Source organism: Dermacentor silvarum, chromosome 4, assembly GCF_013339745.2.
Source record: "Dermacentor silvarum isolate Dsil-2018 chromosome 4, BIME_Dsil_1.4, whole genome shotgun sequence".
NCBI classification, from domain to species: Eukaryota; Metazoa; Arthropoda; class Arachnida; order Ixodida; family Ixodidae; genus Dermacentor; species Dermacentor silvarum.
The window spans coordinates 181,090,182-181,115,338 of NC_051157.2; the positions used below are offsets into that span (position 1 = coordinate 181,090,182).

General features: G+C 47.5%; 1 protein-coding gene across 1 annotated transcript in view; it reads right to left on the reverse strand.

The window, feature by feature from the left end:
- Positions 1-247: 247 nt before the first annotated feature.
- Positions 248-25,157, reverse strand: part of LOC119450806 (ADP,ATP carrier protein) — a 41,617-nt gene continuing 16,707 nt past the window's right edge. The window contains exons 3-4 of the mRNA XM_037714302.2: positions 6,537-6,925; positions 248-1,998 (exon numbers count right to left, since the gene is read on the reverse strand). Of these exons, the coding sequence (XP_037570230.1) occupies positions 1,645-1,998; positions 6,537-6,925 (743 nt within the window). The 3' untranslated portion in view covers positions 248-1,644. The remainder of the gene's footprint in view (positions 1,999-6,536; positions 6,926-25,157) is intronic.

The following is a 25,157-nucleotide window of genomic DNA, read 5'->3' on the forward strand; positions in this document are numbered from 1 at the left end:
CACATCGCTTGTGAGCATAGCACGACGTTGTCTTCTCAAGTTGTTTCTAGAGCCACTTGGTCTTGCGGATCGGGCGACAGTGCTGGAGAAATTGCCCCTCCTTACCCCCCCCCCCCCCCACGTACCCCTCCTATAGTGAACGAATTATTTTAATGTGGACGTCGCCGTGCAGTCGTTGACAAATTTATTGAGCTCGGTGACCAGCCGCTGGCATGCGTGCCCGGAAGGTGAGAGAGGAAGAAACAACAACACTTCACACCAGGGTTTTTTTACAATCGAACGCAACAGCGTTGTTTTCTTTATTGCTCCGTTGCATCGACTGTCGGTGTGACGGCTCGAGCTTGCAAGGACTTGCCTGGTTCATGTTCCTAAGCGTCACTGTCTCTCTATGTGGTATACGACAAGGCACGCCCGTGTGTGCCCACTCGTGTGAAGACGGGCTGGAGCCGTGAGCTAGCTGGACCCCGTACTGGAACCACCGCATTACGACGGGCCGTGGCTGTCTATACATGCCGGCGCTGCCGGCATGGGAGCCTTTCGAGTCTCCGAGCGGTTGCACTGTGGCCGCATCACCAACACCTCTTCTATTCGTCGTTGCTGTAACTATAGAGCGGGCATGCAACGCCCCCCCTACAGATCGGTGTGCTTTGAGCACTTCCTTGGATCTTTACAAATGCTTAAAGGCGGTCTAAAAGTACTGGCTCTTAAAAAAATCTTCCTCTACAATGGCATGCCGTGCAGGCCACGGGGAAAGTGGCCAGGGTGAATATAAACGGGGGAAAGTCTCTGTCGGTGTCACAACAGTGATCATCGCCGAAAAGAGCGCGTGAAAGCATTCTGCTCGCGTGGTCGTTGAGGCGTTCATCATGCGGCAACACTGCAACCCTTCAGGCGCGAGGGCGATTTGATAATGCGGTCGGTGACACGAGTGAGTGTGTCTGCGATAAGTACAAAAGGATCCCTATGGTATACCGACCCCGGTCGCATCGGCGCAAGGCGTCCGCTGTCAACCTCGGAGCGCTCCCGGTCTCCCTGAACGGAAACAAAGCGGGCGACGGAATGGCGTCGAGGTCGTGCTGACGCCTTGCGCCGAGAGGAATGCGGGTCTCCCTAAGCCCGTACACGTCTTCTGGCCGCAACACCTCGGGTTCCGGCGCGCTTTCCTAACATATATCACGATGAAATTTCGTCGTCTAGCTCATTCCCGAGTCGCTGTTAAAATACAAACCTCTCGAGGCTAGCTGGAAAAAAAAGAAAGAAAACAAGGAGGGGAATCCTGGCTCTTGACGCTTCTCTTGGTCTCGTGTAGTTGATGAACAAAAAATGATGGCAAATGACTCCCCTGAACGACCGGTTCCATTTTACTGTACAGATAGCTAGCAAACTGCTTTTCAGAAGCAGCGTTGGTGCGTCAAAAGGTCCCAATCACTCAAGCCAGAATCAACTGTTTAAGCCTAAAATTCACTCGCTGTCTCCAGAGGTCTCCGCCAAGTCGCCACTGCCTATACGTTTTTGAATCGCGGAACCACCGGTGCGGCAGGCTAGAAGACGCCTCGTGCATTCCTCAACGTGTAGCTTACGCGCACCTCGCCGTCCCCCGTTCCCCATTTGTAATACTACTCTCTGTTATCCTCAGGGGGGCTCCTAGAATATGAACGCCTTGATCTCGTCGTAGAGGACGAGCACGAGCGCGCCTCCGGTGCCTCGGAGCACGTTGGAGAAGGCTCCCTTGAAGAAAGCGGCGCCTCCTTCCGTCCTGTAGATCTTGCCCCAGCAGTGTATGGTGTTCTTGTACTGGCGCTCCTCCACGGATCGGCCGCTCTGCATCATCATCCGCCTCCTGACGGTGTCGAACGGGTAGGAGATGATGCCTGCCACGGTGGTCACGGTCTGAGCGATCATCCACGAAATGACCAGCGGCGTGTTCTTGGGGTCCGGAAGCATGCCCTTGGCCGTGTCGAAGAAGCCGAAGTAGGCCGCCCGGTAGATGATGATGCCCTGCGTCATTGCCCAAAGAGTGAGAAATGGTGTACTTCCTTCCTTTCTTTTACAGCGAAAATGTTAGCCTGTAGTTCGTCGGGATGTTTCGTGGCGTGCTCACCCAAAAGGGGGCATGTGTTTGAGTTTCGGCGTAACAGTATTACGTTTTCTCGTATATTCGAATTACAATCCGATGCTATCGTGTCTGTAGGTTGTGTTTAAGTCGTACTTCACGAATTTTTTTCCATATTTTAATTTCAGAGATTTGATTAGTTCAATAACGCACTTCCGCCAGGCGGAGGGCCCAAAAACAAACGGCAGCTGGAAGGCATTGTGTTTGAGTTTACGCGTAACAGAACTATGTTTTTCGTGCAATCGAATTACAATTCGATGCCATAATGTTTGCAGATTGTGTGTAGGTCGTACTTCACAAATTTTTTGACGCATTCTTCTTTCTTTTTTCTTGTCTGAGCGTATAGCAGTCCAGAGGGAAATCTCTTTCACACAGGCGAGCTAACAGCGACAGCTTGTTCTCGGAAACAAATAGTCGGTTACGTCTATTAAATCGCGAGCTAATATTGTACCAGTGCTACGCGGTCACTTTCGATCACAATCGGGCCCTAACCGTGTCGAGCTCGCTCCAGAACGAGTGCTGCTACACGGTCACGTTCGTTCGTGGCCTTGTTCGATCCGAATCCAGACAATCGCGATCCGGGCATCGCGATCGTGTATGCGGACGACCATACATGTAGTTCGGAGAGTTGCAGACGATCAGCAGACAATAATAGCATTACCAACAATGACAAAAGAAATATTTTCCTGAAAAAAATAAATAGATGAGCTTTACATTACAATTTTTACCACATATTAGACCAATTCGATAAGCGTTTTTGACCCACTACGACCCTTGGTGCGCTTTAGCTCACCCAAACTAATTCCGAACCGGTCGCCCTTGTAGCCGCGATCATTGTCGATCGCGATCAAGAAATTCGATCCGGAGCAGGATCGATCGCGATCGAAAGTGGCCATGTGACACCGCGGTATTAAAAATAAAGACGAAAGACCAGTGGCAACGAATAACAAAATATTGAGAGCCAGAAACAAGGCAAGAACTCCCGGTACTGTATGATGTAAGTGTGTCTCGTTCGGTGGTCCATCTTTTCATTCACAAAGCGAATCGCAAACCACCTGTCGCAAAAGCACCAGGTGCCAGCGCGATCGTTACGATGCTTGGTCGTGCTGTGCTGTTGCTTTCAAGACAAAGTAAGCTGTTTCGACGATGTTTGTCACAATCAAGTTTATTAAACAGACCCATTTTCGTGGTTATCGATAGCTTGAAGTAAAGGTTATGCGTGTCACATTTCTTTAGTCGGTGTTACTTTCACACTCGATATTGAAAGAGCCAATACTTCAAGCCTTGTTTCTGGCTTTAACCCTCCTTTGCACCGTAAAGGTCCTCATGACTAACTCAAGAAGAATGCGCTGTAACGTTTATTATAATGTCACGGCACAATAATGTGAAAATGAAAGCGTGATGATGCGTATATTTGCGAGGTCCTTAGGGCAAGCACACGTGAAAGCCTCGTCGCGTCTCTGTTTGCAGTGTCGCGAAAAAATGGCTGCAACTAGATTTCGCAAGCTCGCTGACGTAATACTGGCAACGCAACGTTTAAAAAAGGAATTACATAAACGCAGAGAGAAACAAATACGACGGTGCAAACCCATGTCCAATGACATGCATTTTGCAAGCTCAATTGCCACATGGTCATTCCTGTCTTAACAGGCGTGCGTTTCTCAGTTCCGCGCCTTTAGCTTCACTTCTGGTTCTTTGTCGATGCTTCGATTTTAACGCATGCCATGCCTCGGTCTTGTTTTCGTGCTCCCTCCACTGCCGTATATATTTTCCTCGAGAGCGCCAACTTCTCGTCTGCTGCATCGCGTTGTTAGCACCGCAGGATGAGCACAAGCGTATAAAGCAGCGCTAATACTGAAACGCTCAAGGCAGTCCGGTACGGAAAGGTAGCTCATGAGAGCGCCACAACTATACGCAAACTGGAATTCGCTCAAGCGAATCTGTCTTTTGCTGTCTGGTCTGTTTCGAGACGTCCAAATCAATAAAAGGGACTTTGAATCGAGGAATGTCGGCGTCTGCAACAATGATCCCCAAGAAGTTGCAAGAGCCAATCGTGATAATGACAACAATAATATAAGAGAAAAAGTGCCGTCCAATTTGAAACAATGCAAAGTGAACCTTGAGCTAATCCGTAGCCAAACCGTAATAGCCGAGCGCACTGACATGAGAGCAAACGTACCAGCCAATCAAAAACGGGACATACAAACAAAATAGTTTTTTTTTTTAATTCAGATCGACAGGATCTTTTCGTTCATGCGTATATGTTTGGCTTTTCATGAGAACCACGACGTCTTCCTGTGGACACTATAGAAACAATTAAATGCTGTCAACTATTTCATAATAAAATAATAACTTATCCCCTAATTTGTTTACATTTCTGAGAGGGCTTGACATTCACCGATGGTCTGCGTTTACAGTGTTTGTGCCCGGTCGTAGTGAGCAAACTACATTCGGGTTCGCGAACGTCGAGACGCGGAAATGCAGTTTAAGACGTGGACCAACGGTCCTGCTTAATAAATAATAGAAAATTGGGCGAGTTTGCAATTATTAGGTAGTGGCAAACTCCTGGTTCATCTCTGAAAAGGGGCTGAAAACGAGGAATAAGGTCTTCGCCTTGTCTTTAGTTCTAAGCGCTTTTTCAAAGATCTCCTGCTCAAGGATCTCTAAATTTTCTTTTGTTCTCAGAATGCAATGAAGCGAAGTTTGTTAATATTATGGGACTTTACGTGCCAAAACCGCGATGTAGTTATGAGGCAAGCCGTAGAGGGGGACTCTGGATTAATTTTGACCACCTGGGAATAGCGGCGTAGCCAAGGCGTTGCACACCAAGCACGTGACCCCCCCCCCCCCCCCCCCCGGAAATTTATGTGTCAGTACGCGGCCTTAATACAATATGAGATACTGTATGTGGCCTCCCGACTGTCCTCGATACAATGTGCAGAAATAATTCACACTTGCAACCCCTCTAGAACGTATCAATGACGACCATTGCCAGAAGAACTACGAGTAATCTTAGAATACCGACCTATCAAGTCGTCGCAGCAGAAGGCTACGAATGCATTTTTTTTAGTTCTTACGAACAAGAAACTTGCGCGAGTGACTTTAGCGCCGACAAGTGTTAACTGTTATCTTGTGCTGTGGATGGCAGTGACTGTGTACACCTCTATTTCCGTCTTATGCTTCTACGTGCACTACCCCCCCCCCTCCCCTCACCCCCAGTGTAGGTTAGCAAACCTAATCTCTCTTGTGGTTAACCTCCCTGCCTTTCCTTTCTTTCATTTCTCTCTCTCTCTCTCTCTCTCTCTATTGCTTATACAAAGAAATAAAAGTTTGTTCCAGTGAGATGCTGGGCTCAGGAAGTAAGGACGCTGGTGTTTGTCTGGCTATCTGTGAAGTTTAATGAGCTCCTAGAGCTTTCTTACCGACAGATATAAAACGAAATTCACCAACAAAGCTATTTGCAAAAGCACGCAGAACTATGTATGTAACTGCACCGCCTCTTCCAGATCCAATGAGTAGCTGGCGCAGTATTAGTGGACGAACATCTTCTATCATGTCAATAAAAAATAATAATGAAGAAAACTTCCATCCTACATTTACTTGTATATTTCTCCTACCTTGTTTAACAAAGTACTAACATGACAACTTCGACGTGTCTTGTCTTTTGGGTTAAATAAAGGGTTCACACCCTCTACATCTTAGAAGAAATGCTGTCAAGCAATAGAGTGTTTTCAATAATTTATTGTAATACTTCTTTATTTGTACTAGTTTCGCTTTCGATACCCAGAAGGCCCGGATATGTGCGTCAGGACGTCAACGATATATATATATATATGAGCAACTTCACGATATCTCGCCTTATTCCTGCTCGACGTCAGCGTATGACGTGCGTAAAGACCTGCGGGGTGACCTCAAGGCAATGATGTCCTGGTGTCCCGCACCAGGACGAATTTTTCTTCAACTGCGAGGCTTTCTTTCGAGGAACCCGGTTGGGTTTCCATTGTAGCAAATTGCTACATTAGGGTGGATGTCTCAGTTTCCCTTTATTACTTATCTCCACCTAGCGGATTTCCGCTGAAATATTACCTCAAGACAATGATGGTGGCGCAAGGTCGCCACTTTGAGACCAACCTCACCACCGAATTAAAATATCGGTGTTTCTCAACCTATCGTCCGTGCAAAGTATCATCCTTTTACGTTCGCGAAGCCTGCGATGGAGTTCTTGCAACTTGAAAAATACGCGTCAGCGCTTTGTGGCTGCCTCGTGGTTGCTGAAAATAACCAATGGCTTTCCCCATGACCCTGTCTCGCTTCTATAAAGGCGTCTCGCTGATTGACACACGCTGAATGTGCATAGCTGGACAGGAAGCGACCGGTGCGCATGCAAGCACAGCCCCACGACTACCCAGAGGCCCTCACTGACCTGGACAGACACGTTGAAGCCACGGTAGAGACCCATAAGGCCATCGGACTTGAAGATCTTGGTGAGGCAGTTGCCCAGCCCACTGAACTCCCGCTGTCCGGCACCCTTGCCGGTGTCGGCGGCCAGCCGGGTTCGGGCAAAGTCCAGTGGGTAGACGAAGCACAGGGACGTGGCTCCGGCCGCACCTCCGGAAGCCAGGTTGCCGGCGAAGTAGCGCCAGAACTGGGTCTTCTTGTCGACGCCCCCGAGGAAGATCTGCTTGTACTTGTCCTTGAAGGCGAAGTTGAGTGCCTGGGTGGGGAAGTATCTGATCACGTTGGCCATGTTGCCACGCCAGAAGCTGAGGAAGCCTTGCTCTTTGGGGATGCGGACGAAGCAGTCGATCATGCCTGCGCATTATCGGAGAAGAGAGAAAGGAACGAGATGTGGGTTTTTGTCAAGTCTGTCCGGCCAGAATTACGACGCAACTGAAGGTACAACCCGGATATCTGCCCAGGATACAACCGGTCCTCGGTGTGTGATATTCGAAGAATGTACACACAGGCAGGTGAATAGACGTAGCAGGTTGGAATTTGCAAGCAGTGTGTAAACGAAGTGTAGATGCTAAGAGGAGCCTTAAACATTGTCTGGAAAACTTGATTAACGAATCAGCAAGAAACCTTGCACTGCATTTGAAAATCCTGGCCTCAAGACCTTCGCTCTCAGCTGGCGCTTGGTGTGCGTCCGCTAGAAGTTTACATTAGACCTGCTAAAGTGCTCTCACGTACTTAATAGCAGTACATCAATGAGCTATCAAACGATCCGGCCTCTGCCGAAGAAATCTGTGGGACCGTGGTAATTCATTTTAAAAACAGCGCAACCACGGACGGAGCACAGAAATAACAACGCTAGTGCCCGTTCAACACTTCTTTCTGTCCTCCGTCCACTGCCGAAGGGCTGACGTAAGTGTCGCTATCGTTCGTTTGTTTGAACTTTGATTATGCTCCTGGCAGTCATATGAGGTACATAATTAGAGAGCTTAGTGTCATGCACGTCTCTGTTACAAGCTGGCTTACGGCACCTACAGAGGGAAAGGAGAAACAAATGTGCAAATCATTAGCCGCAGCAACGTTGAAAAGAAAAAAAAAAGTAATGTAAGTACAACAATCAGAGGTCAATTTATCGCTCGGGAACTCTATATACAAGGGGCAATATTTTTAACTTCCAAAGATAATACGCGAGAAGGCAATGATGTGTAACTATAATTTAGATCTGCTGTTTTTCTTAAGATCTGCGCCCTCCGTCATCCTGCAATAAGACGAGTAGATTAGCTAGCTGGTGCGTGTTTTGGGAGGAAACAGCGCTAAAAATGGTACAAATAACAGGGTGGCAACGGACGCTGCGCTGATTACCAGGTGAACGGTTTATTGCGTGAAAGATGGCTTATAACTCCTGGAAAGGGCAGAAAGGAAAAGAAGGAAAGAAGTTATTGCATTTTTCGCTCGATGGGCGAAGCGGTGACAGCGACAGCAATGAGGGTTATGCCCTTCAGCTTTACCCATGCTCTCGCGCCCACGTGACCACGCGACTTGGTTGTCCACACGAAACTTGATTATTCGCGCGAAATAATTTCACTACTTCCATCGTTCTTTACTCTGTTTACCTTTCGCTGTACGATTGGAGTTTGTCCTACGTCCTGCGATGGTAATGTGAGACGAGCCAGTTTTTATTAGCACCGCCATGGAAAGAACGAGTTCCTTTGCCGTGCTAGTGGCAGGAAGCTGGGCTTTAAAGAAGCCCGCGCTTTGTGTGATTTGTTTTTCACGTACTACCCGTAGTTCCTTTATATGTGCGCGATTTTCCTTAATAAGATCAGTTAAGAGTCAGCGCCGCGTTGTTCCTAATTCTTTCGTCTGTTCCTGTTTGTTCGCGTTGTTTCACACTTCAAAATGAAAGCAATTAACGTCCGCGGAAAGGCGGATATACAGGGTGTTTTTTTTTTTTTTTGTTTTTAGCTGCACCAAGTTATTAAAATTAGAAAAATATAAATCTTGGTCACGTTATGTTTACCATTCGAGTGTACGGATTGGCGGCCTCTAGATACAGAGTAATTTTCGCACTTACGTGTGTAATTAGCGAAGTTATGGTAATTAACTTTCTAATTATCAACTATAGGTGGCTACAGTAAATGAGTACGGGCCCCAACGTACACATCGACGACACAGACGCTCTTTTTGCGGCCAGTTTCGGTGTCAAGGAGCCTGCCAAGGGGTATTAATTGTTCGCGTAGCTCCCACATGAACTCCGCTATTCAAAATTTGATCGTTGAGATAGGTAGCGTCGAGGACGGGCCCCAACGTACTCATTTACTGTAGCCACCTATTGTTGATAATTAGAAAGTTAATTAACGTAACTTCACTAATTACGCACGTAAGTGCGGAAATTGCTCTGTATCTAGAGACCGCCAATCCGTACACTCGAATGCAAAACATAAGGTGACCAAGATATATATTTTTCTAATTTAAAAAATTTAGTGCAGCTAAAAAACACCCTATACACACACACACACACACACACACACACACACACACACACACACACACACACACACACACATATATATATATCCGTTTTGGCGTGCCATGGTCATCCATACGCAAGTTGCATGGCGCTGCAAAGAAAAAAATAACGTTCTGGCGTTTCTGAAAAACGAAGCTTCGTAGTCGAAGAAAAAATTAATCCCGGATGGGTGAAGGATATACTTTCCTTGTCATGAAAGTTTATACCACCTGTCGATTTCCGCAGTATTAAACTCCATATCACAAAAAACTAATGTTCTTACACTTGAACTGTTCCTAAGAGCAGATGCGAGTCAAGCGTGATACTATTTGGGCACATTCCTAGTGAAGACGGCAGGCTAATGGTAAACGAACGAGATACGTGGCGTATTCAGCCTCTGACTTGCTGTATACCGTTAGGCGAGAAACGTGCACAGCTCGGCCCGTAAGACACGCTGCCAACCGATGTCTATGGTTGTACCTTTATACGCAACTGCTATTCTTGACCTAGACAAATGCTGTAATCATTCGCGTAAATAACTGTTATTGAGGCGCCGTCAAACGGCCTGTCACAGCAACGGAAACTTCCAACAAACAGTCCAAGGCGCCCTCGCTTCTTTAATCTGCATTATTTCTTCTCTTTTCTTCCTTCCTTTCTTTCTGTTTCATTTTTTCTCTGTCTCTTTTATTTCTTTCAGACCTGCACCCACGGCCAATGGCTGCTCCCGGACAAAAGAAAAGAACCTCGAGTCGCAAAAGAAAAGCGGCGCCGTCTATATTTAAAGCAGCGGCCCGCTGCGCTCGCCCGGAGAGTGTGGCCCCGACCCGATGCCCCAGAACAGAGCCGTGTCGGTCGACCCGGGTCACCTTCTCCCCGGGAATAACAGCCGCGCGCAGCACAGCGCGCAGCACACTTCGACTCCCCGGTGGTTTTCTCGCTGCCGCTGCTAAGCGTTATCGAGAGGGAGGGTTCTCGAAGACGGGATCAGCCGCCACCACACGGCGCACCAGCAGGTGACCGCTGGCGCGCCGCTAGCAGACGACAGACAGCCTTGCGTCACAAATCGCGTCAGAACCCACGTCAGCGAAAGTTGCGCTCGCCGCGCGCCAATCGCGCGCAGGGACGCGGCACTGACGTCAGAAGGGAGCGCCGGCAATCAATGGGCGTCCCTTCCGCACCTTCCGGCCGTCTTCTGCTGGCGTTCGGCAGCAGGGAGGGTGTGTCGTCTGGTGCGACGTAGAAAGGCCGTCTGTCGGCTTCTCTACGTTTTTACAATTTTCTGTGGCGGCCGCATTCGTTTCACAGGCGGAAGCAAAGTAAACGGCGCAAGTCGTCAAGCCAAGGCTGACTCCAATACGGCTCGATATTGAGACTGCGACCTCGATCGTGCTAGGGGGCCCGGGGCCTCTTCGAATCGCGTCGTGACGTCGCAGGGAAAGAGTCCCGATTCTGTGACTGGAATGCAAGCTATCGCGAGGTGGTGATCGACCGCGGATGAGTCGATTGCGACATCGGACGAGCGAGTTCATCGATCTCCTCAGCCTCGCTCCTTTCGCTTTGTGTGTTATTGTAGGAATCCAAGGGAGCTTCGTTCAGTGAGCGTGTTTCTAAAGTTTCAGGACCGCCTTCGCTGCTGACTCATGAAGCATCGTCTTCTTTGCTACGCGGAAATTTTTAGATTAAAAGAGCTCCGCGCTCAAGGCCGGCACCTCCTCCATGGACTACACGATCGCACCGTGCTAAATCGGAAAGTCGTTTTTGCCGTGAAGTTTAACGCCCAGAACCTTCTGCTCAGAAGGTGTATATATATATATATATATATATATATATATATATATATATATATATATATATATATATATATATATATAAGCGGAATGTAGGAGATCAATTGGACCAGTTATTGTTTGACGTAATGATACCACAGTGATACGTCGTCATTGCCATGTTTCGAGAGTGGAACTCTCTTGGTCAGGGCAGTTTCAAAGTTATTATATATATATATATATATATATATATATATATATATATATACCACTTGCCTTATTATTATTCATAGAACGTTTTTGGAGCGTAGGCGTGGTTTGCACGTGTATGCTTGCTCATCTTATCGACAGCCTGATGCGTTGTTGGCAAGACACTTCGTGCCAAACTAAAGCGCTTATCGGATGGTACGTAATGTGAGTTGAGACAGCGTTTATTAGCACCGCCACGGAAAGAACGAGTTCCATAGCGTGTTCCTTTGCCGTGCCGGTGGCAGAAAGCTGGGCTTTAAAGCTCGGAGTTTCATCGCGAACTGAAGACCTAAGTGAAGGCTCTTGAAGAGTATCTTCAGAACACCGAGTCCGTGCCAATGATTACCTTGCTTCGAGATGCGTCCGTCGATGTCCACGCGCTTTGAAATATCTTCATAGACTGATTACTTGATTACAGCAGGGGTGCAGTTGCGAGGCCGTCTGTTATGCTGGATAAGTTAGAGATTGATAACTTGCATGCCGCTAAATCTTTAAGCTTTTTTACACGTGTGTGTAATATGCAATATATACTGGTGTTTCTGACAATTAACCCGAGTCGTTATAGTCTGCGATCGTATTGTGTATCCTTCCCGTCCCTTGTTTATCGCGCTATTATTCGTATATTGCGCTATTATACCAACTCACCCAGCACGCACAGTTTTCTGTTACATGCGGTGGACTCATTAACATAACATAACAAGCACAGACAAGGATAAACATAGCACCTTCCTTATAGGCTCTGACAAAGCCCAGAAGGAAGTAATAGTCTCATAGCGCCGAAGCAGCCAGCAGTCACGTCTCGACAAGGAATCTCTCGGGATATTGTTGCTCTCCAACTGCAACGGTTAGTTCTCTCCTCGCTGCGTACACGTCTTCGTTTATCTTTTAGCGTCGCCTAACCATCACATCGTTCTTAGGTTTCCCTATAGATTTATATTTCAGTGCTCCCGGCGTTTCTCACGATTTAACAGCAACGTCGTAAATCTTCCATTTCTTTATATTTACACGATCGTCGCAACCTCGATGAATAGAAAACGGAGTTTAAGAAGAAAAAAAAAAGAATTGCAATACCCGTGTTGCAGGTGCAGTTTCAAAGGATATAGTCAGCATTGCCGTCCTTGAACTTGCCGTTGCCAGTTCGAATTGAATGCTATTCGCAGCTGCATCTAGGGGTAGAGTATTCAACGTTCAGCTGTTTACAATACATAGAAAGTGATCTGCGCCATGCGATGGCTTTCGATCTTAGCTTTAGCGAACTGGACAAATTCAACGACGACACCCTTCATTGATCATCGAGAGTTCGCACACAGTCGCACTACAAAAGGTTATGGAACGCACGATTTGCGAAAAAGAGAGAGAAAAAAAAAAGCTGAATTACCGCGAAACTCGGGCACATGCGGTTTACGAAACTTGCGGTTTTACAAAGTGGTCTACTAAATAAATTAGAAGCGTCATGGCTGAACAGAGAGGAAATTCACATTTGTCGCGGCATCCGCGTTTCGTTAACCTTACATAGTGGCTGAGTGTAATTAGGCGAGTACGGTAAAAACACACGAGGAAGCATATATGTGCTCGACCGGCAGTTGATCTCCCTCTCGTCTGAACACGACGTGGCCGCCGTTTGTCGAGCGAGCGGGAAGACCGCGAGGTCGTCCCCCGCGTGGCGTCATACGAGGGCTGGGTCCACGTCACTGCCGGCGCGGAGGGCGTAGCGCGCGCAGAGCGCGAGCGCTAGCGAAAGTGCACGTCCCCCCCAAAAAAGAAAAAAAACGCTTCAGGCATCACGTGCCGTGCACGTGCTGACTCGCGACGCCGCAGCGCCGGCGCCGATAGCTGGCAAGCCGCACAGCTGGTTTTGTGCGCGCGTGGCATTACATATGCGCGCGCTGTGCCCTCGGCGAACAAACAGTTCGCGGCCTTTTGCCGCTGCCGCATGCGACGCACCGGCCGCAATCGCAGATGTTACCACTGGAGTCGCTATTGATTGGGTTTTACGAGTACGTCCACAAGCCGCGGTTGTGGCGATGGGAGACGACGTAGTCGCTTGTCGTGTTTGCCGTAAAGCACCACGAAAGAAACAAATAGGAAAAAATAAAGAAAGAAAGAAAATCGGCAGAAACCATCGGAGGGTGATTGCCAAGCGAAAGCTTCCTAGTAGAGCTGCTCAGATGTGCCCCGTCCGTCGGTTTTTTTTTTTTTTTTTTTTCGCGCTGTTACCATTATGAATGCTTACCAATTCGCCCACCTTTCCACTTTAAAGTGGTGTGCTGCTACAAACACGTATTGGTTAGTTCTGTTGGTTGATGCCAAGACTCGTGTCGGTGCCGTGACGTTGCATCGCCTTCGCGATTGGCCTGCTTTACAAACCACGTTGAAACGCCCTGCGAGGAGAGACAGCCTGCACTGGTGTAAGAATCGGTCCATTAAGCCGCCACCTTTGATTGTCTCCGGGGTTGGCTCAGTTCACTCGGCCATCCACGCAAAACGGGCTTTTACGTGCCAGAACCGCGATATGTGAGGCAAGCCGTAGTGGCGGGCTCTCGATTAACTTCCATCACCTGGAGTTTATTCAACGTGCACTTAGATCTGAGTACGCGGGCGTTCCTGCATTTCGCACTGCGTTGAAATGCGGCCGCGGGGTCGAACCAGCGACCTCGAGCTTACGCACAGCTACGCCACGACGGGTCGAAGCAAGCTTCGCTTTAAAACAAAGCTACGCAGTTCGCACCACTTGGATCTCTCTAGTGCGAAACATGATATCTAAGCACGCTGGCATCCTCGCGCTTCGAGTTCACCGAAATGCAGCTTCTTACCGTCCTTGGAGCAGCAGGACACCTTCGCCCCCGAGCCAACGCGGCTGCTCGCTGTACCGGCAGAGCCGGGAGCACATTAACATGGCGTCCCTAAGGACGCTTTGTCGAAGCCTAACCATCTATATAACGTATATGCTTTGGAGACGGCAATATTCGTGCCTCGATGCGACATTGGACAACTGCACAGTAGTGCGTATATAGGCCATAGATGGTTGTTTGAAGGGCGGGTTTAACGTCCCGGTACATTGGACTGGCCCCGCAGTCGAGAGCTTGTGTCCGAAGCATCCCACACGATCCAGAATGTATAGCCGGCCAAATCTTTAGCTATAGCTTACGTAAATGCTTTTTCTGCTGTCCAGTGCGTTACGATGGAACCAACTTCCGAAACGGTCGAGGTTAACTAATGCTCACAAAGCTCGTGAAGATAGCATAGTCATTTGTAAATTTGTTCCTAATTTAAGGTTCTGGCGCACAGAAAGTCGCCGCTCGCGCACGCTATTTAAAGATCTTTGCGGCTGTACGTCGCAGATAATACTTAGAGAACGCGATCCCTAACTTTCAACTGAATATTGAAAACTTGTGACAGTTATAAGCTAGGGTATAAATGAAAGAAAGAAAGAAAGAAATAAAGAAAGAAAGCCACAACCAAAATGACGCTATCGTATGTTTTCAATAAAGCTGTAGCTCAAAGGCAGCAGCGCCCGTGTCGTTTTCGCTGTTCCTTGTCTGCGTCCCTTTCTTGGTCTACATGTACATGGCATTATGTGTACTTATTCCGATTCCCCAATACGCACACTCACTGTGCGCTTTATGCGCGACCGTTCTTGCATTCAATCCTCACTCGGAATTCTGTCGCCGCGGTTACGTATAGACCATGAAAGGTTAAGCGCATATTAAAAAAATAATAATAAGGAAACTGACAGCCTAAAACAGATGAGAAACGTCGAGCACATAGCTGTCTTTCTATATAGGAAGCGCGCTCCCTCGCAGACAATTAACGTCAGCGCTGGAGTCTTCTGCAATGTCACGGATAAGCTTGCTATCACCTGCAACAATCTCCTTCGCAAGCTTTGCTTTTACTACGACGGCCGAGAGTTATAACAAAAAAAAAAAAGAAGAAAAACAAGAAAGACTTTGCTGTGTCCGTCTTTTCCGTTTCAAAGTCGTTAATTGTCGTGTCGACTTCAGGCCACCTCCTCGTCTTCGACATGCATGATGAAGGTAAGCAAGACGTGACCGCCATTGGGCATCGAACTCGTGCCCTCGCGTCAACGTACCGCCGGTCACGCTATGATCACAGCGCTATCTCGCAATTGTATAGCTTGGCAATTCGTACAGGGTTACGAACACCACACAGACATGCGAGAGTGGCGCCGTTTGTGCGCATATATTTCGCAGGTGTGACACACGAGCACGACGTTGTGTGCATCGCAAAGACGGCGTTGTTCTTGAGAAGACGGTGACGTCCGCTGCCAAATCCTGCTGCTTTCGCACTAATGAGTGTAAGAACAGGACGCTCTTTTTTTCTTCTTCTTTTTTTTTTTTTTTAAATAAGATTACGCCACATCGCCGTCTCTACTGGCGTTGCTTGATGGAGAGCAAACAGACGTGGCCGGGATAGATACATAAATTGAGAGAGCGGTGTCCTATAGCGTTGACGAAGAGACTTTGCGAAGTACTCGCGGCAAATATGTGAATAGGGATCTCGGCTTGTGGTGTATCCCGGTATCCGTAGTGTCTAGTTCTCGTTGGTGATGTTTCACTCGAAGAGCTGGTTTAACGTAAGCCTGTCGATCGAGATTTATGCACCACCGGTGAAGAGGTCGCATAATAGTGGATATTATCAAACGAAGAAAAAAAAGAACAAAAAGAAAGAAGGGCTATTCTAAAGGTGGGAAACCGGCCTCCGCGTAAACGCAGCAGTTCTGCTCAGTTTCTTGCTGGGCGTGTTGATATGCGTACAGTCGTCATAAATTTTTTCACGCACCCGTAAGGGTTAAACAGACATGCCCTCCATAAAAGTGTTTAGTGATACTAAAAGTTCATCAGGAAAGCTTGTTAGGTATCAAGTTAACTACATTTTAACCCATGCATAACGAGTTATCGTAGTTAAAATCACCGCCCCTTCCACTCCGTGAAGACGGTCGAACAGCGAAGCTGTGTTAGTTTCACCGAGTGTTACATGTGCATGTGTTGCACGTGATGCGATTGCGTAAACACAAATAAACACAGATCTGCTGTTCCCTTTCGTATTGATGAAGACTGTACATGAAATGGACAGGTTGTAAAGTAGTTGCAAGTCTAGCGCTCGTCCTGTCCACTTATTCTCTTGTGAACGCTTCTATTTCGCAGTTATTTTTTCTTTTTGTTCGTTTACAACGGGGGATCGAACGCAGCGCAATCCTAAAAGGTAAATCTCTGCGTGTTCATTGGAGAGCTTAGCAACTAAATGTTCGTCCCGATTGAGGCTTGGAACAATAGCCGGGACAATAGCATGCAGGTAACAGCGCTGGTATCACCTTGCAATTATCTCCGTAACTCATTTGGTGAACGGTCAAACCGTTTAGCGAGACATGCATGGCCTCTGGAAATGATTGCCCAACTTCTCAATGCAGCAAACGGCGCGAATGAGGAAAACCGGATCGCTTGCAACTTTGATCGTATACGGTGTGCTTTCACCTCCAGCTCACTGGCGATTACGATAATCGTGGGCCGTACCGACAGCCGTGTCGTTTTCATTAAACTTCTGGAGCAGAGATATGCGTCGATGATTATGGAACCTCGATAAAGCGGTTGCTGCAGCCTGATTATATACCCTTCGCTAGAAATTGCTCAATCCGCCGCTTTAGAACTAGCTGCTTACGCACCGTATAATGGTCTATATAATTAACTACTAATTGGGTTCAACGTCCCTGCAGAGGAACGTCGTCTAACGTGGACATGCACCTGATAAATTTTGATCGCCAGGAGATCTTTAATGAACACTAAAAAAGATACCGTTACAAAACTGTCCCTGCATTTCTACATGCAGAAAATTGCTTATCAGCAAAGAGAGAAAGGTCAAACTTTCTTTTCGCGCCTGGACCGCAGCTCCCGTGTCGTAATTAGTGAAAATATGACTTCATTGTATTCGTGTTCAGTCTGCGTCTCTTTTTTTTTTTTTTTTTTTTTTGTACATGTGTAGGGGGGAGGGGGGATGATGTCACGACAGAGTAGAAACGAAAAAAAAAAGTGTCCTGTGGAAAATCTATTAGGTACCTTAAATTATTTCGTTCGCTCTGAGGTTTGCTAGTATTCTCACTGGGGTTTAGAGGTCCAGTGACTTCATTTAACGCACAAAAAATATAGAGTCGAAAATGGCGATGTCCTCTATCCTTTGCGTCCACTTAAAGTCCGGCTAAACGTTTCATTAATTTCTTTATCATCTGCCTATCCCCACCGTGGTGGCGGCGTAGTGGCTTTGACATTGCGCTGCTGAACACGAGGTCGGGGGATCAAATCCCGGCCGCGGTGGCCGCATTTCAGATGGGGGCAAAATGGAGTTATACGAGCCCGGAAATGATAATGATGCAATTGATGCATGGGCGAAAATATATAATAACGCAGTTTGGCGTAATTACCAAGTAGTCTTTAGCGAGCGGATCTGCTGGGCATATTGCCTTTACAAACCAAAGCCCAGATTTTTTTTTTTTTTTTCTGTGCTGCCATTCGTGTGCTTTCGCGCTTCGATCGACTGCCCTGTTCGCAAATAATTTACACGACTGATTGTTGTTCGGTATGTCCTGCTCTGAACGGTTCTTTGTAGCATTCGCTGTAACACGTGTAAGTGCGGGCAGACAAGTTATGGTGCGTGATAAGATCTCCGAGAGGATAACGAGGAGTGGGGTAACGGTTCAACGATCGCGGGAGTTTTTGCGCAATAAGGAGGCCGCGTCTACCCCCATTCGTGTTCAAGAGCTGATTGTCATTGGAAGGCGCATCCGTTGTCCTATCATTTGCCCTCTCAAGACCGGTAACCGTTGCAGTCCTCATGCGTGCTTGTGTACAAATAGCGTTGCGGACGCGTTGAGAAAGGAACAATGAAGAACCAACCCAGGTTGCTATTCAAGAATGCATTTAGCGTGCTTTGGGAGGTGGTCATCTGTGGCACTATGTTGCATTATGTGTCATGCGTGGCGCTCCCCTTACCGTAAGTGCCTTGCCAACCAGTACTTCGAGCACCAATTCCTCAATGATCACATCGGAAACTCTTGCAGCGTCTTCGGCCGAAGGCGCAGCGTCTGAAACGGCACTATCTCAAAACGCTATAGCTGTCGCGATGGGGAAATGTGAGAACGCTCGCCTCATCCAATCCGTGCGGTACCATCGGTTCCACCACACAGTGGTACCGTACCACCGTGCTGTTTTTACCGCTGTTTTAGGCTGCGCTGTCTTCAGGATCGGCCCACGAAAACGGTTAGACACTCGCAAGAAAATCGCGATTAGTTCCTAAGGAAAGCTAAATCCTGGGGTGGGCTGAGAGGGTGGCGGAGGACTACCTCGAGTAGACCTCTCCTTTTAAAAAGGATAAATAATGTTGTTACTACTACTACCACTAAACTCTTTAAAAAAATGAAGATTTCGAAAGCATTCTTTAGTAAGTTAATAGTAGCTAGTTTGTTAGGTAATTAGTCAGTCAGTTAGAGCCGACAGTTACGTTGGCGAATGGCGAAAGAACAGTGACTACTGATTCCGGTACCGAGAGGAAGAGAGATCGTAGGCGGCAAGGAAGTATTGAGTATGGTATCAACGCCAGTAGACTACCAAGAAATCCGTGATCTCCTCAAGAGTAACTTGCTTGCGTCGCGCAGAATATCGCTCCCGTTTGTTTATCTGTGTCCCTTATTCTGTCCTCGTCTTAAAAGCGCACCCCACCAAAGAATGTCGCCTTTGTCCGCTACCGTATGACAGCTGCTACGTCCTCCGAAATATATACATTCACAAACTTCCGCCCCTTCAACGTGGCGCACAGAACACTGCACAAATCGCCTAGCCCAAATACTGTACGAATCAGACTTGTAGGTAACGAATTACACGAAAGTATTTACTTGCAATCAATTGAATTTTTTTGTAATTTTGTAATTTACCGATTACTCTGTTTACTCGGTAAAGATCGCTGTAATTCAATCACTTTTTTTTCAGCAGCCAATTACATGCAATCAGTTACTTTATTGACGAGACAAGCTGTAACAAGCGACGCAGCTTTGATGTCCAGTATTGCTCATTGAACCGACGCTGGCATGTGTCGATAGTGAAGGCCACTTAGAATGTTAATGCCACGAAATTCCATGCGAACGATGGTTTTCAGTTTTTCATTGGCCCCGCCGCGAGCGTTCTCTCCGAGTCCCAGCAACTATGAATCCCAGAACCATAGAGGACCTAGATTGTATCTAGATGCCGAGTAACGACAATCTTGTGCAGAATCCGTATGTATGACGTAGGTCGTATACCGTATACCTACGTCATATAATAAGTCATACCTCCCAGCGCGCACATCGAGCGAACTGGCTAACCTCCCGATATTTCCGTCTCTCTGTCTTTTTTTTTTTTTCCTTTTTTTTTATGTCGAGCGAGTTTTTCGTGTCGCTTCTGATGTCTTCGCAGCAAAAACTATAGAGATGATGACCGATGAATTTTTTTTAAAGCGATTCTGTTTACTCTATCTATGCGATGGTATAAACGTTCGGTGGGAAGTAATGTGAAGTAATCGATTACTTTTGAGTAACTCCTCAGTTTTCGTGAAGAACTATAATCAACCACATTTTTTAATTGAGCAATTGTAATTGTAATCGGTTACATTTTTTACACAAGTCTGGCGATAAATCTCATTGGTTAGGCCGTCTGGCTCGTAAATGCACATTGTCACGGGTGCTGGACAAACTTCCGTCGTTTTTCGGCATATAGTGAGAGGGTGAACCTGAGGAGGTGGCCTGAAGAAAATGACAGCACGACAGCACGGTTAACCAAAGGATGGATAGACGGAGGGACTGGGCAAACCCGGTTTGGGAGCTGTTAAACGCTGTCGCAAGGAATGTACTTCAAATAACTGCTTCCGGAAAAGCGATCTTTAGCTGTAAAAGCTGTGTATACGACGAAATAAAAAGCAGTTAAGTGGCAGCTCTAATGCGATTACTGGCATCCCCGTTTCACGAATAGACGGCGGCGGAATGGTGCGACGCGGAGATCGAAGTCCCGACCGTATAACGCGACACGCGCTTACGTTTCGAGAGGGGACAGGGTAGCGATGAGATAAGGGCGCGAAATAGGAGTACCCGTGTATGTAATAAGAGACAAGCACGCTGCGCAACTGACGAGAGCGAGGCACGCCCACCGAATCTGCCGGGTCTGTGGGCCAGGCCGCCGTCTCTCGGGGCGTCTACTGCACCGGAGGTATAGGCCGCTTATCAGGCAAGCAGAGAGGAGAAGGGGGGCCCCAGGAGGCCGTCGCGGCGTTATTAGGGCTCCGTCGATGTCAACGACACCGGCAGATAGAGCGAGCCGTGAGTGCGCGGGGAAGGGGGGGGGGGGGGTGGCAGAGATAGATAAAATAAAGATAACGGGCCTGAGCCAAGCAAAAAGGTGAGGCGAGAAAACGCGATCGTGGCACTGGCAACCCCAGCTTTGGGGCACCTTTCCGGTGGCACATGGGTTCTGTGCGCTGGGCTTGCGATTGTGCGAGATGCGCATCCACAGAGGCCGACAGCTTCTGGCGATAGCTGTGCGCTTCTGCAGCGAAACAGGGCGTTTTCCGCATGGTGCGCATAGGTCGGGTACAACTTAAGAAGGCAGGAGAGGCCCCGCCCAGACGATCGAAGCGCGGCAGCTCATTGCCTCCGCGACTAGACAGTCCCGCTTACGCGACAGCCCAGTCCGAAGCGTGGGCTTCCATGTTCTCCGTCGGCGCGATCACCGGCCGTCCGGCTCGTGACGTCACTCTGGAGTGCGCGCCCATTGGTGGAGGCTCGTGTGCATCCGCCTTTGAGGTACAAATGCCGCTGCCGTCTAAAGTTGTACCCGACTATAGAAATGGAGGGGGGGGGGGGGGGGGGGGTGTACTTATCGTTACCTGATCCGAGTCCCTGACTCCCATACTTATTTATCCCCATTGGCCAGTAAGCCATCCGACGTTAATAAGTCTCTTTCCTACCATCAGTTCTTTCAAAAAAGAGGTGCGTTGCTTATATGTAATTTCACAGAAGACGTCAAAATATTTCTTTCATCCGAGAACGTTGCTCTGGTTCCTTCGTTATACTACGAACATCGTTCACTTTCTCTCCTTGAAAGGTGAGCGTTCATTGGTGTCAGACCTCCTAAGCAGCATGTAAGGAAACTTTACCAAGTGACATACAATGAAGCCAGTGAAAGTATAGCTAAAGGTATAATGGTTGTGACTGATCCCCTAGGCAACTACGTACATTGGTTGTCTAAAATAAATACTGAGGAAAGCATGGTTGCGCGAACAGGAAAAGAGAGACTTGGAAAAAAAAGTAGGAAACGATAGGTCAGGCGCTGATCAGCGCCTGATGATCAGCGCCTGACCTATCGTTTCCTACTTTTCTTTCCAAGTCTTTCTTTTCTTGTTCGCGCAACCATGCTTTCCTCAGTATTTAAACCAACTCGCCCAGCAACAAGTTCTACTAAAATAAATACGTTTCACTTTTCGCAAACAAAAATCGAGCCCCTCGAATCACCTTTATCCTCTTCTTCCTTTGAGAAACACTGTGTTAGAAGAAGTGATGCATCGTGCACGGATGGCCAAGCAGACATGTTCGAAGAGCCACAACAGCTTTCACCATTCTGTTCGAGAGCCGCGGTAGAGTGTCAGGTAATGGTGCCAGACTGGCTGCCTTTTGCGTCAACGGCAAATGCGGCATGAATTTGTGAAAACTGCCCAAAAAGCTAGCCGGTAGCTCCTGTGCAATATGTGGACGTGTGCGTGCACATGAATTGTGTTTGTTAATGTTTAGTCTTTTCTTTTATGATTTGATTGTTTTCCTTCCTTTCTGCAAATGCAACTGGCGTCTTTATTGGCGTCGTCGTCACCATTATTATTATTATTATTATTATTATTATTATTATTATTATTATTATTATTATTATTATCATATCATCATCATTATTGTTATGTTATTATTGTTGTTGTTGTTGTTTTTGTTGTTGTTGTTGTTGTTCCACACTCAGATTTCAAACCTTAATCGATGTGCAGTAGCGAAAAGCATGTCTATTCCGACCTCCACATTTATAGATTCCAGGTAAACCTATATACAGCTTTGCGCGGTCGTCGTCGGCCGCCTTGGAAACTTTGTGATCGCCGGCATGACCTGTAAATACACCTTCTGAGCCAAGACGAGTCCCTGCGTCTGCCAGCGCATTGCAACAATGTTTCACTGTTGCCGCGCTGTGCATATACTATACCGGGCATTGCCGCGGCACTCGCCGGGCTTCTTGCGACACGACGTACAAACAGCAAAGCTCGCCAAACGAGTATACCCGACGAGGCCGGCTTTCCATTTCGTGCAATGCGTGTTCCCGCCATGCATAGCGCACAAGTCTTGCCGACTCGTACGCAGCTTACTGCCGTTTGTTTTCAATCTCGTCTTCAATCGAAAACCCCAACACTGCGCCAAGCATTTGCCAGTCAAAAGCAACTGCGATATTGTGGACACCAAGCTTAAGGAATGCATAAATGTTGGACATGAGTGAATATTTTATCGAACCGAAGCCACGCACGGCGTACATGAGAGACGCCGTAGCGCAATACTTTGGTCGACTGGGGTTCACGTGCTCGGCAGCCGAGCGTTTCTGCCCCCATCGCAATGCGGCCGCAGTGGCCACGAGTCGAACCCTTGACATCGTGCTGAACAATAGAACCACAACAACAGCCACTGAACTACAGCGGGGGATGAGCGCATTGAAGGGAACAGAAATAGAAGGACCGACGTTAAGGCCAACAACCCTGCCTCTGTGTCTTCATACGTCGCGAGCGTTGCGATTTCCTGTTATTCCCTCCGCTTTACGTTTCTTTTCTTTCCTCAGATATGCGTTTCTCGAAGGCTTTTTTAAAATTTCTTTTCTTCTGAAAGTGTCTCGTTTCTTCGCTATCGGCCCCGTTGGTTTTTGCCACTCGGGGCATCGCATGCGTTATGCGGCAGCGCGGTGCACTGCGCTTCGTATAGACCAGCACGGCTTTGACGCGGTCTACATGCAGACTTGGGAACGCGAGAGACGCAGATATTGGCGCCACACACGTACGAAAGCCGCAGTGCCTGCGTCGTAGATGATTAAGTTAGTTATCATCGTTGTTAACGGGTGGACTTCGTTACGAGATGATATGTAGCTGCCCCCTTACTGGAAATTTCTACGTTCGCAAAACACACACACAAGAAAGAAGGAAATAAAGCACACTCTGCTGTTGCATATTGAATGGACCGAACATTTAGCTCGGAAGTTCGAATTTAAATAAGAAAGGGACAGTTGTTTCTCAGCAACCTCTGCAGTGATTTTGATGAGGTTTGTACTATTATTATTATTAGAGATATTATTGAAAACTGCTAAATTTCAGTAAGCTCAACTATCAAGGTTACAGCTTTGTAACTCAGCATTAAGAAACAGCACCACAATTCTATAAACTGCACCAACTACTACACCTAAAGCGGACAAAATTAATCTATCATATGCCAATCTGTCATATATAACTCTATCTTTAGTTGTACCTTTGCGAAATCTTTGTAAATGCACTGTAATAAATTCACGTGAGCTGTAAGCTTTCTTGTGCGCTTGAGATGTCCTAACATATGCAATTTACAGAGCTGCGATGCCTGCCTTTTGTGCAGAGTTACATATTTGGTCTTTTGAAAATTACAGATTCATGACACTATTTATAAAACAATCGAAGTCCTAAATAAGTATTCTGTTTGCTACAGTCACTAGAAGTCAACTTTCTCTTTCAAGTGCAAAAAAAATAGATTCCTTCTGGTCGGTGCAGCGGTTGCCTTATAAAGCATTTCTGCGTTTTACGTGTGCTTGAATCGTGGTTGGCTCCGAGCTAACGCAGCCGCATGTACTACAGAACCCACTCCGTGATAAATATTTCGTATCTGGCTGATATTCAAGTGTCGCACGCGTGTCGTAGAAGTTGCAACTCTTATCTATCGCGGCTCATATTATGCTCCGTTTCCATCGATGACGTCGGCGAAGAGGCCGGCATGCAAAGCTGATATGCACCGCACTGCGCCCCGCGATAAGGCTGCAAGAAGCCGGAAACTTGCGAAGCTGTAGATAGCCCACGCTGGCCGCGTGACCTCACGCGGAGATAGGAATTTTCCCGCGGTCTCGTGTGAAATCCATCGATGCTCATTGCAGGCAGCGACTCTGCCGGAAGGCTTCGCATTACGCGAACACGTGTACGAAAGTTTCAGTTCGGTGACAGTACGGATGCTTGTGAGGCGCTTGACCAGCGCTCTAAAAGAAAAAAAAAAGTTTACACCCTTTGGGTGATCTTGTCCCCGAAAAATTACCGTCATCTGTCTTGACCGCATTTCCTTTCTTTAACGCTGCTATCCCGGTATTTCCTAGTCACAACACGCTTGCGCGTTATCAGCGTGCGGGCTTCGCCGCAGTGCAGTGCGTCACAATGCTGAAATTTCGACAATTTCGCTCGACTGCGGGCTTGACGTCGCGCAACTGAAGTTACACGACATCAAACTGCAGCGAACTGTAGCCAGTCGTGGGTGTTCAATATTTATGTGCAGCAACTCATAACCATGGCACACGAAGAGTGGTGCAATCAAGTGATCAAGCATATATAAAAGAAATCTCATATGTAAACCACATGAAACCAACAGAGAACGAAGCCTACAAAAGCATGGGGAAAATAGCCTGTTGTTTTTAATTCGGACGTGGAAACGATAGCGACACGAAAGTGGACGAAAGAAAGACCTCCCTCCCCATGGTCAGATCTCCCAGTAAGCTACTCCGATCTATTTTCACTCCAAGTCCACCATTTGCTCTCCGTGATAGGTCAAAATGGCTCGCCTCCCCCCCCCCCCCCCCCCCCTACATGGACTGGATCTGCGCCATTCTGACCTATCACGTAGGGCTAATGGCGGATTTGGACTAAAAACAGGTTGGAAGAGTTTTACGTTACACCAGCCCAGATCTTGTCCACATACAAAAATACTCAAGAAAGTGGATCAGGGAGCAGCCGTCTTCGCAGC